The sequence below is a fragment of the Sorghum bicolor genome, chromosome 5, assembly GCF_000003195.3.
Source record: "Sorghum bicolor cultivar BTx623 chromosome 5, Sorghum_bicolor_NCBIv3, whole genome shotgun sequence".
NCBI lineage: Eukaryota > Viridiplantae > Streptophyta > Magnoliopsida > Poales > Poaceae > Sorghum > Sorghum bicolor.
Window position 1 is genome coordinate 22,679,176 of NC_012874.2, and position 12,255 is coordinate 22,691,430.

The window sequence follows — 12,255 nt, forward strand, 5'->3', positions numbered from 1 at the left end:
AGTTATGTCTTAATGATATAAATACCATATTTTGAGAGAAGGCATATTCACATGTCTTCGAGAGGATCCAAAAATACCACATATGAGAGATTGGAAAGGGTCATACATGGAATCTCTGAGTTTTATTTGAAAATATTACAAAACTCCATAATAATAGCTGATCAAAGAGTGAGTAACATAGCGCTTGTCTTAACTGTTCTATCTTTCAACCGCTCAATACCTAAGTGATAGCTATAAGCCCCATGGTGAAAGGTAATATGGATGAGTCTTGAGTCAGAATAGTTCACTCTAATCTGAAGGAGAGTCCTTCTTTGAATGCATGTGTACTTGTAAGACATGAAAGCATTGCAGCAACTCCTGATACATCGCTGAGTTTTTCTTTGCTCAGGGATGAGCAAAAGGTAAGCTTGGGGGACCTCGTTGATGATAGATAAGTATCAATTTTATATCAACAATAGAATGGAATAAGTGCATGAAATAATCACCAACAATAGAATAGGGTTTCAACTCACAGATTTCCACAGGTTTTGGTGAATGTCTATTTCTATAGGGGGTTATCAAGAATTGACCCTTGGAGGCCCACATGTCATGATTACATAGACAGAAATGAGATATCTACGCCACGTATACAGAAGAAGGATCTAGAAGAGTCGGGAATCTACTAGAACAAAGCAGAACATGAGCGGAGTATGGGGCAGGGCGCCAAGAGAGGCAGCCGCCCTACCCTCCTGATGAATCAGGACCAGTCTTGTGGATGAAGCTATAACCGCCTTTGAGGAGCAAGGATCTTCATCCATTAAGTTAGTTTGATCCAATGGTCACGGTTTATCCCACCGGCCTATATAAGGAGGGCTAGACCCTAGGGCTAGATGCATTGATTAGAAGAGATAATCATTATCATTCATAGAATTCATTCTCTACCATCTTCTATGTAGAGCTCCAAGTTTAGAAGCATAGCTACATAGAATAAATCTAGTTGGAGGCAAGCATCGCTTGGTTTCCATATTTGTCGGAGAGATACTCGGTAATTCTTGTAATCTTTCTCTAACACATGGTGAAAGCCTAGATTAAAAAAATTGGCTCAAGTTGAGCAAGAATGAACTAAAAGAGAGAAGAGAGACATAAACTAACCTTTCTTAGCAACCTTCTGCGAAGAAATAATGATCAAAACCTCTTTCATTGTATTTTGTGAAAACTAGACCTCTAAAATGGCCTTCTATGGAAGATGGCTGCGAGAAACAGTTTTGCTCACGGAGGAAGAAGGTGTATTTATACAAGAAACTTCACTGGCGGTTACTTAAGCCAACCGCCATTGGAAACTCATTTACACTGGTAGTTTCTCCATCCGACGTCATTTACAAAATTTGAATTTCAAATTTGAGAAATTCAAACATAGTTTTTTAAGACATGATGATTTCAAATGAAAAACTTATCAACTACAAAGTTTCATAACTTTTCAAGATCTACAACTTTCATTTTATCGGTTTTTCCAAAAGAGGTCATTTGAAAAGCTCAAAAAAATCAATTTCAAATTATTTCTACTGGTCGTTCCTTAAGAAAACTGCCTGTAGAAATTGATTTTCACAGGCGGTTCCTTAGGAGAACCGCCTGTAGAAACACATGATTTCTACAGGCGGTTTTGTTAGGAAAACCGCGTGCAAAAATTGATTTTCATAGGCGGATTTTTAGTCGGGCAAGCCTATTTCTTTCTACAGGCGTTGTTTAATTCAAACCGCCTGTAAAAATTATATTATACCGCCAGCGTAGTGCTTCTTTGTACTAGTGGAAGATACATGCGTGTTTTATGTTCTTTTTTAATTTATCTTAATATTTCTAAAATATACTATATTACAGGACAGAGAGAGTAACTTTTTATGGTCAATGGAAAAGATGGGATAGGTCGCTGGCCAATTTAGAAACCGGCAAACAGTATCTATTGGAGTTCATTTTTTAACAACTAAACTCTAAAATAGAGATGAAAACAGGAATAGCACATCTCTTACAGATGCTCTAAGGGAATATAGATATAGAATATCTATATAGAATATCTATATTCCACGATGCTGAGGGAGGCGGCCGACATCTGTACCTCCGGCGCACCGCGGACGTTTGCCTACGCCGATAGCGGTCATTTAGACCTGCTTGTTAACCTGTCAGTGTCGCGCAAACAAGCGCTGTATAGTACCTTTATGTTTCTCTAGGTTATTAGTTCCGCTATTTTGATCGCTTGCCACTCGCAAAAGAGTAAAGGTAGCGAACCTAACAGCTTTTGTAATTTCAAACTCCTTTCATCTTAAAGAAACACGAGAGCAGCCCTGTTCGAAAAAAATATAGATATAGATATAGATATAGATATAAATATTGATATAGATATAGATATGGATATACATGACAGTTTAGTTTATTAGCAACAATATACTTGACTAGTGGCATCATTTTGCTATAGAAAGGGCCGGAGGCCAATATACACACATACGCCTTGCCAACATAAAAGCAGTTAGGTAGCTAGCTAGCTATCGAGATTGCACCCATAAAATAGTCGCATGTGGAAGCTGACGGTGGGGGAGGGCGGCAGCCCCATGCTGCGCTCGACAAACCGCTTCAGCGGGCGGACCGTTTGGGAATTCGACCCTGACCTCGGGACGCCTGAGCAGCGCGCCGATGTGGAAAAGGCGCGCCGGGACTTCTCCGACTACCGCTTCCAGCGCAGGCACTCTGCCGATGTCCTCATGCGCATGCAGGTCTGTATATGCATCATGTATACGTACCATACATGTTATTGTTGGAACACATGGACAAAACAGGTTAGCATTATACAATCAAAATACAAAATAAATAAATAAATGATATATTAGACACAGTAGTTTCAAGTAAACACGTGAATAGAAAGTGTGAGAACTAAAACGACCAGAAGTTGAGAAGCACGTATAGAACATAAAAGTTGTTGATACGACATATACTTAGGCCCTATTTGGTTCCCCCTGCTAAATTTTAACTATCTAAACTTTTGTCACTTTAGTAGCTAAAGTTCCAAACACATTGACTAAAATGATTTTAAATAGTTCAGTTCCATTAGTCACCCAAAAATAACTAAAATAATTTTAGCTAGCTAAATATTTATTAAAAAAATTACCTGACACGAGAAAAAGATGTATTTCTTAAAATTACAAAATAGATGAGCAGAGATGGAGCCAGTAGGGCGAACTAGGGCGTTTGTCCTAGACTCCCGTCCCTAATCCCATGCCACTAGGCGCAGCCACGTAGCCCTCCCACGTGGACGTGTTCCAGCTCGACAAAGGTTTCTTTAGATCTAAAAAGTTTTTAGATTTTGATCCTGTAACACTTTCGTTTTTATTTGACAAATATTATTTAATTATGGAGTAACTAGGCTTAAAAGATTCATCTCGCGATTTACATGCAAACTGTACAAATAGTTTTTGTTTTTATCTATATTTAATATTCTGTGCATGTGCCGCAACATTTTATGTGATGAAGAATCTTGAAAAAAAAATAATTTTTAGAGTGAACTATTCAAGGCCTAAGGTGCGAAGGAGAGAAGAGGAACAGATAATGGAGGAGAAACGTAGGAGACACAAACCCATCGAGGCGCATAGGAGAGAAGACTATGGCACTCTTTGGATCTAATATTTTTCTAGATTTTGACATTGTAGCATTTTTGTTTTTTTTTATAACCATTATCTATTTATGTAGTAAATAGGCTTAAAAGATTCGTATCGTAATTTACAGTTAAATTGTGTAATTAGAGTTTTTATCTATATTTAATGCTCTATACATATGACACAAGATTCGATGTAATGTAAAATCTTGATTTTTTTTTATGAACTAAAGAAGGCCTAAGCGATGGGGAGCAAACAAACAATCGCCCTTTTGATTTATTCATAAAAGCAGTGGGCTCCACACATAGCTAGTTGATAATTAATGTCTTCCCTGGATCATTTCTTTGGCTGGATTCACCACTGGTAAATGGACACAAATGGTAACGAAGAGAGAGATAGATTATTAGCTAATGAAGAAAATAATTATTTATTATTACTACTCTCACTCTCAGAGTTCTTATTCCATGCATATACTTATATTACTCACATCTGTTTTCCTTTCTCCAGTATGCAAAAGCCAACCCTCTTAAGCTGGACCTTCCTGCTGTCAAGATAGGGGAGAATGAAGACGTTACGGTGGAAGCTGTGTTGTCCTCTTTGAAACGGGCTATGAACCACCTCGCTACTCTCCAGGCACATGATGGACACTGGCCTGGCGATTGTAGTGGTCCTCTGTTCCTTTTGCCAGGCTTGGTAATTGGACCTACTTTCCTATGTCTTTGAAAACTTCAACTCCTAGAATCCGTGTCACTTAAACTTGTTCAACTTTAACCAACTTTTTATAAAAGGGCATCAATATCTATGACATAAGATGAGTATCTTATGAAAATATATTCAATGATAAATCTAATGGTATTTATTTGCTACTATAAATCTTAGCATTTTTTTTATAAATTTCGTCAAAGTTTTAAAATTTTGACTTAAGTCAACTCTAGAAGTTGCAGCTTAGAGGAAGTAGCAATTTTGGTCTGGTTTCACTAAACTTTTGTCATCACTATAAATAAACACATCGGACACACATATGCCTAGCAATTTTGGTGACCAACACCACTGGAACATATATGCATGGGACCTGGCAGCTGGCTGTCATCAATCTTTTTTATTTTCAATCGTTACAGTATATTTTGCATTATTTGGTTACAAGAAAGATACTGACTACATTATATTGTAATAGGTTATAGTATTGTATGTGACTGGAGCATTGAACGTTGTTTTATCTTCGGAACATCAGAGGGAGATGTGCCGCTATCTCTATAATCATCAGGCAAGCTTCCTTTCCTTTATTGACCAACAATGAAATTAAATCATGCAGTCGCCAAAAGCAGTTTCACTAATTTGATTTAATTTGCATGTGCAAGTGTAGAACAAAGATGGAGGGTGGGGGTTGCACATTGAGGGCCACAGCACAATGTTTGGCACAACCTTGAACTATGTTACTCTGAGATTGATTGGCGAGGGCCCAAATAGTGGAGACGGAGCTATGGAAAAAGGCCGAAATTGGATCTTAGAGCGCGGAGGAGCAATATATACAACATCATGGGGCAAGTTTTGGCTAACGGTGTGTATAGGAGATTTCTGTGATCATAGTGGTTATTTATTCCTGTTTCACATCCTAATTTATGGCTATAACTCCCTAAACGTAACTTTTAAGGTACTTGGGGTATACGATTGGTCTGGTAACAACCCACTGCCACCAGAAATGTGGCTGTTGCCATATCACCTGCCTTTTCACCCAGGTTCCGACTTCTGCCTTTTCATTGAAACAACTAATCTTTGAATTATTGTCTCCACAGTTCTTGTTTGCAATTATTTAAGATATTAATCTTGAACCATTGTGGGTCAATAAGCCATGGCCCTATGCTTTCTATTTGGAAAGGACTATTGTCCTAGTTTTTCGGTGGAACCATCTAATAAGATATCTTTGACTGTTATTGTTGGGAACCATATAAAGTGGAACAATATAAAGTGCTTACTTAAATGGCTCCATGTGTTACTGTTAGATTTTTTTCCTATGGAAATCACATTAAATGGTATATTTGTGAACATAGAAAGGCCAGGCTGGAGGGTGAAAGAAAGTTGGTTTGTGATTTTTTTCCACATCAATCACGTTAAATTCATAACACAACCCACCAAATGTACAAGTACAAACATTGTTTCCAGTTATGCAATGGGTTTAATACCAATGTTGATTATTTTAGTTTTCAAAAAAAGACAACTAAAAAAAACCAAAATCCACAAGTTGGTATATATAAATGTTAGCCAAATAAATCTACTGTGTACTATATCTACTATATCTCAATAGGAGACTCCTGCTAGCATATTTCTCGCCAATTTGGTGAAGCCATGTCATTCAAGGGTCCCAGAACCATAAATATGTAGGTAGTAGCCCAACCATCTCCTCCCATTTGTGTTAACAGTGAACAACTTAGCTGCCCCTTTTAAACCTAAACGTTCTCGGTTCTCTTTTTGTTACTCCCTACTTTGTCTCATCAAAGCTCAGAGTCAGCTGCTGCTACATAGAAACTTACAGCTAATCTATCACTCCACTAGTATAAGAGCAAGTATTATGGTGGGCTGTAAGCTGGCTAAATGCTGATGTGGAGGAGAGAAGAGAGGAGAGAGAGGAGAAGCAGGCTGTAAGCTTACAGCCAACTTAGACACAATAAGGAAGAAACTTTGTGAGAGAGATAAGTGGGCCATATATTTATAGTGAATAGCTAACTATTGTATGGGTGGGCTGGAAGAAGGCTGTAAAAACCTTACAGTCAACAAGTGGGCTGTATTATTAAACTTGCTCTAATAGTTAGCCGGCTTATAGCCTACTTGTATGTCTTACAAAACTTCTTGGTTCCTGTATATGAGCTGTAAGCTTCAGTCCGCTTCTCCTCTCTCTTCGTCCCTCTATACTCCATGTGAGCATTCAGCCCACTTACAGCTCGTATTATACTTGGTCCAAAGGGAACACAAAGTATGTTAGAAATTCATATCAACCAGCGGTTGGGCTGCCTCAGATGCTCACCATAGGCCAAAGGATAGTTCCTTCAGATACGACACATGCACTACCGCAGAAAGAATAACCGTGGCGGACGTTTTTCCTTTTGCGCAGCGGGCAAACGCGTCTGCCACGGTCATAAAGCCATGGTAAATCGTGGCCACTACGGCGCCCCTACCCGCTTCGGTTAATCTATTAACGGTAGTGATCAACATAACTCACCCGCTGCGGTTAATGCCTATTTAGCACAGTGGGCAGGTTACGTTGTCCGCTACGGTTAATAGATTAACCGCAGCGGGCGTCTTATATTGCCCGCTGCGGGTATTGCTATTAATCGTAGCGGTCCTTTTATGTTGCCCGCCACGGTTAAGTGTTTTTAAACAAATAATAATATTTCTTTGCAGAACCATTGTTGTATTTGAATTTAAACAATTTACAAATTCTAGATTCCAGATCTGTAACCCTGCCCTCTGGACTATATAAGGAGAGGCAAGGGACCCCCCTAGGACATCTCATCTCAACTCAACACAATCCACAGCAATACAATCAGATGCAGGACGTAGGTATTACGCCCACACGGAGGCCGAACCTAGATAAAAACCTTGTCCGTGTCTTCCGTCACCATCAAGTTCATAGCTTGCGAACCGTCTACCGATAAACTACTACCGTGGGTATACCCTAAGGTAGACTGCCGACTAGCTTTCGTCGACAGTGGCACGCCAGGTAGGGGGTGTGTGCACAGCTCTCCTGACGAACAAGATGGTCATCGTTCCAGCTTCCGCGGACGTAGCTGAAGGTCTCACGTTCACCGTTGGACAAATCACCTGGACAACTCACGACGGCAACATAGAATCATGACCCCGGAGGAAGTCCAGATCCAATCTGGGACAGCAGAGGCGTCGACTCCGATCACGCCGACTCTAAGGAGCCGACCTCCGCTCCCTCGCTACAGGACAAAGCGAGTCGACAACTCGGTACCTTCTTCAAGACCTCGATCGCGCCGACCACAAACTTCTCGAAGCCTCCAACTTGGTGGATTCAATTTCGTGCAAGCCCGATCGGCCGGTAACATCAAATTTTTTTGACTCCCGTCGACCAACTCGTGTCTCCACGCACGAACGACTGGAATCGTCCTTGACGATAACATCGACCACCGCGGGACGGACTGTCAAGTTCAAGTCAGCCTCCCCAGACCAGAACTTCCCTCACAGTCTCAGCAACGCGGCCGATCAGTTTTCAAGGCATATCGATTTTCTGTTCGGGGAGATGGGATTGTCGCCAGGACGAACTCGCACACCAGCTCGCCACTTCGTCAACATGGTATCCATCTGGATTCTGCCAGACGATAAGGACACCAGCACGAACTCTAGCACAGGATCTGTCCCCACCGAGGTTCTACACCCCGAGGACGAAGACTACGACCTGGATCTACCACCTTACCCCCCGGGTTTTTCCTGTTTTCCAGTCTTTCCACCTCGACGAGGAGATCTGATTTTCAACGTCGGCAATGACGAACCAGTTGTTGATGGCGAAACCGACGAACAAAGACAACAGCGTGAATAGCGCAACGCCGATCGCGCTCAGCGGCGAGCAGATGAGGAACGACAACTCGCGCCGCACAACCTCAGCGACGCCTTCGACATGGTTGGGAATCAGCAAGTCTACAAGACGCCAAGTGCCAACGTGGCTGTTGCCATGGCAAACCTGGACCGACTCCCTGATACTCAAGAGTACCAGGGCATCCGATCCAATATACGAGCACATGTGATCACCGCGATGGGACCGACCGCTACTTTGCTCAAACGGGTCAAAGCCGTCTCCTCTGACCAGACTCACCATAGCCGGACTTCACCACAAACCAGCGGGCGCCATCATAGCCGCTCCCCCGCCAACAATCGCAAGAAGGACACTAGACACGACAACCGTGGTCGGGACACTGGTAGTTACCGCGAACAAAGACGCGGGCGTGGTCAGGAGACGAACCAAGATAGGGTTCTACGCCACAACATCCCTCCTAAGGATGCCCGCGAACGCATCAATAGACGCGCCACGGAACGACCGGCACACGAAAACGTGACGCATTGAGTACGACGCAGCACATGCCCCCCCGGCCTAAGACAGTTGTCCTCACACCTTCGCCAAGCCGTATGGCCCCACAACTTTAAGCTCGAGAAGCTTAAAAAATATGATGGAAAGGAGAACCCCAAAAACTGGATTACTCTTTACGAGATCGCAGTTCCGTCAGCAGCAGGGGTCAAGCACGTCATGGCAAATTACTTCCCAGTCGTCCTCGACCAAGCTGGCCATCAATGGCTCCTCGGCCTACCCGAGGACTCCTTCGATTCTTGGGAGGAACTGCGCCAGGCGTTCATCGATAATTTCATTGCTACTTGCGAGTAGCCTAGAAACAAGTACGATCTCGAGAGGATAAGGGACAGGAAGAACGAGCCCTTGCGCGATTACATCTGACATTTCTCTAATATGCGTCTTAAGATTCCAAAGATTTCTCATGACGAGGCTATATCAGCGTTCATCAAGGGCCTACGCTTCCATGAAGCATTAAGAAGCAAGCTACTGCGCAAAAGGCCGACCACGGTCGCGAGCTCCTCGCCACGGCCAAAAATTACGCCGGTGCCGATGACGCTGAAAAACTCATTCGGGAGGATATGAGAGGAGCCGACCAGCCTCCCCGACAAGACGATAGTCGTGGACGCTTCGACAACCGGTATTCTCGCCGCGGCGACAACCACGACCACCGAGAAGGTTGGGGTAGGCGCCGTGACAATCGTGACAGTTTCAGAGGCAAGCGACCTCGTGAAAACGACCATGAGGTGAACACAGTCAAGCGTCCCAACGGATGGCGGGACTACCAGGAAGACTATAACAAGACGCTGAAAGGACCATGCCAACTCCATCCCAAGTCTAACCACACGATGGAAGAATGTCGTGTCCTCAAAAGCATCTACACACAGCGGGCCGCTCAGGGAGACTCCGGCAAGAAAAATGGGAAACAGGATAGACACGGTCAGGAAGATGAAGACGATGACCAGGATAGGGATCCACGGCACCAATATGTCAGTCCCACCGATGTGGTGCACTCCATCTTTGGAGGCAAAGTTTCCATCAAGTCCAAACGAGAAAGAATGCTCCTGAAGAAAGCTTGCCTTAATTTGGACAGCTCCAATGGCCTGATTGCCGATCCAAAATTTCCCCCCTAGTCGCACAGAGAGATCTCATTCAACAGGCAGGACTAGTGGGCCGCCATCCCAGAACAAGGGCATTTTCCTGTGATCCTGGACCCATGCATCAACAGCGTCAGGTTCGAGCGCGTGCTCGTTGACGGGGGTAGCTCCATTGATATCCTTTTCCGCAACAGCTTGCCTGCTCTCAAGATAACTCCGGCGTAGTTGAAGCCATATGACGCCCAGTTCTGGGGTGTCTTGCCGGGTCAGAGTTCAGTACCACTTGGCCAGATAATGCTGCCCGTCCAGTTCGGAGCACCAGACCACTTCCGCACAGAGTTCGTCAACTTTGTGATCGTTGACTTCGATGGGACTTATCACGCAATTCTAGGCCACCCTTCACTGACCAAGTTCATGGCAGTTCCGCACTATTCATACCTGGTCCTCACGATGCCAACCGAGAAGGGCGTCTTAACCGTTAGAGGCAACGTCTACACCGCATACACTTGCGAGGAGGAAAGCTTCAAGATCACCGAGGCAATCGATCTCTCGATTCGCATGGCAGAAACTGCGGCTCAAGCCACGCAAATTCCACCCGACCAGATCCAAATACCCGAGTAGGAGACTCCCAGGAAAAGCTATAAGTCCAAAGAGCACAAGGAAGTACAGCTGGTCGATGGCTGCCCAGAGAAGACAGCTCTCATCGGGCCAACCTGGACACCAAATAGGAAGGCGCGCTCGTCAGGTTTCTAAGGGACAACGTAAGCGTTTTCGCATGGAAACCCGCAGACATGCCCGGTGTCCCACGAAACCTGATTGAGCACTCCTTAAACGTCTCGAAGACCGCAAGACCAATCAAGCAAAAGCTACGATGATTTGCTCGTGACAAAAAGGAGGCTATTAGGACAGAAATCACACGGCTCTTAGCAGCCAGATTTATTAAAGAAGTGTATGACCCCAATTGGCTCGCCAATCCGGTCCTTGTAAGAAAAAAGAATAATGATTGGAGAATGTGTGTTGATTACACTGATCTCAATAAACACTGTCCTAAAGATCCTTTTGGTCTTGCTCGCATCGACGAGGTGGTCGATTCAATGGCCGGATGCGAACTCCTCTCTTTTCTCGATTGCTACTTTGGTTATCACCAGATCTCGCTAAAGGAAGACGACCAGATCAAAACTTCCTTCATCACTCCCTTTGGTGCATACTGTTACACCACTATGTCCTTTGGACTCAAAAACACCGGAGCCACTTATCAACGCGCTATTCAGCAATGCCACCACGACGAGATACGTGATGACCTCGTCGAGGCCTACGTCGATGACGTTGTCGTCAAAACTAGGGATGCGAACACCCTGATCGACAACTTGGACCGCACTTTTAAAGCGGTAAATAAATACAAGTGGAAACTCAACCCCCAAAAATGCATCTTTGGGGTCCCCTCTGGTCTACTGCTCGGTAACGTCGTCAGCCACGACGGCATACAGCCAAACCCCTCAAAAGTTAAGGCGGTGCTCGATATGCAACCACCCAAGAACATCAAAGACATTCAAAAGCTCACGGGGTGCATGGCTGCCCTCAGCCGGTTTATTTCTAGGCTGGGAGAAAAAGGGCTCCCCTTTTTCAAACTTCGAAAAGCATCGGAGAAATTCTCGTGGACAGAAGAGGCTAACGTTGCTTTTACCCAGCTCAAAACTTTCCTTACCTCACCACCCGTCCTCACCGCACCTCAACCTAATGAGGACCTGCTCCTTTACATAGCAGCAACAGATCTGGTCATCTCCACAGCTATGGTGGTTGAGCGAGACGAACCAGGCCACGTCTACAAAGTCCAGAGGCCAGTATACTTCATAAGCGAAGTCCTAAGCGAATCCAAGACCAGGTATCCCCAGATACAAAAGCTAATCTACGCCATCTTAATCACCTCAAGAAAGCTGAAGCACTACTTCGATGCCCATCGTGTTTTAGTCACTACCAGTTTTCCTTTCGGGAACATTTTGCGCCACAAGGACGCCAACGACAGAATTGTAAAGTGGGCAATGGAGTTATGCCCATTTTATTTGGATTTCCAGAGTCACACTACCGTCAAGTCCCAGGCCTTGGTCGACTTCATCCCAGAATGGATGGATCTCAACGAGCCCCCCTCTCTAGATGTCTCCGACCACTGGTCAATGTTCTTCGATGGATCTTTGAACATCAACAGAGTCGATGCTGGAATACTTTTCATTTTGCCCAACAAGGACAAAACTCCGCTACGTCCTTAGGATCCTCTTTCCAGCATCAAACAACGTCGCCGAATACGAAGCATGCTTGCACGGTATCCGATTAGCTCTCGAACTGGGAGTCAAACGCCTTTACGTCCACGGTGACTTTGCTCTGGTCATCAACCAGTTAAATAAGGAGTGGGACACAACTCACGAAATGATGGACCTCTACTACAAATAAATCCAGAAGTGGGAATCAA

The 12,255-nt window shown here is 44.2% G+C and overlaps 1 protein-coding gene across 1 annotated transcript in view; it reads left to right on the plus strand.

Moving 5' to 3' along the window:
* The window catches only part of LOC8071830 (cycloartenol synthase), a 73,620-nt gene continuing 63,908 nt past the window's right edge, over positions 2,544-12,255 (plus strand). Inside the window, exons 1-5 of the mRNA XM_021461615.1 lie at positions 2,544-2,741; positions 4,125-4,310; positions 4,792-4,881; positions 4,981-5,175; positions 5,269-5,353. Coding sequence (XP_021317290.1) covers positions 2,544-2,741; positions 4,125-4,310; positions 4,792-4,881; positions 4,981-5,175; positions 5,269-5,353 — 754 coding nt within the window. The remainder of the gene's footprint in view (positions 2,742-4,124; positions 4,311-4,791; positions 4,882-4,980; positions 5,176-5,268; positions 5,354-12,255) is intronic.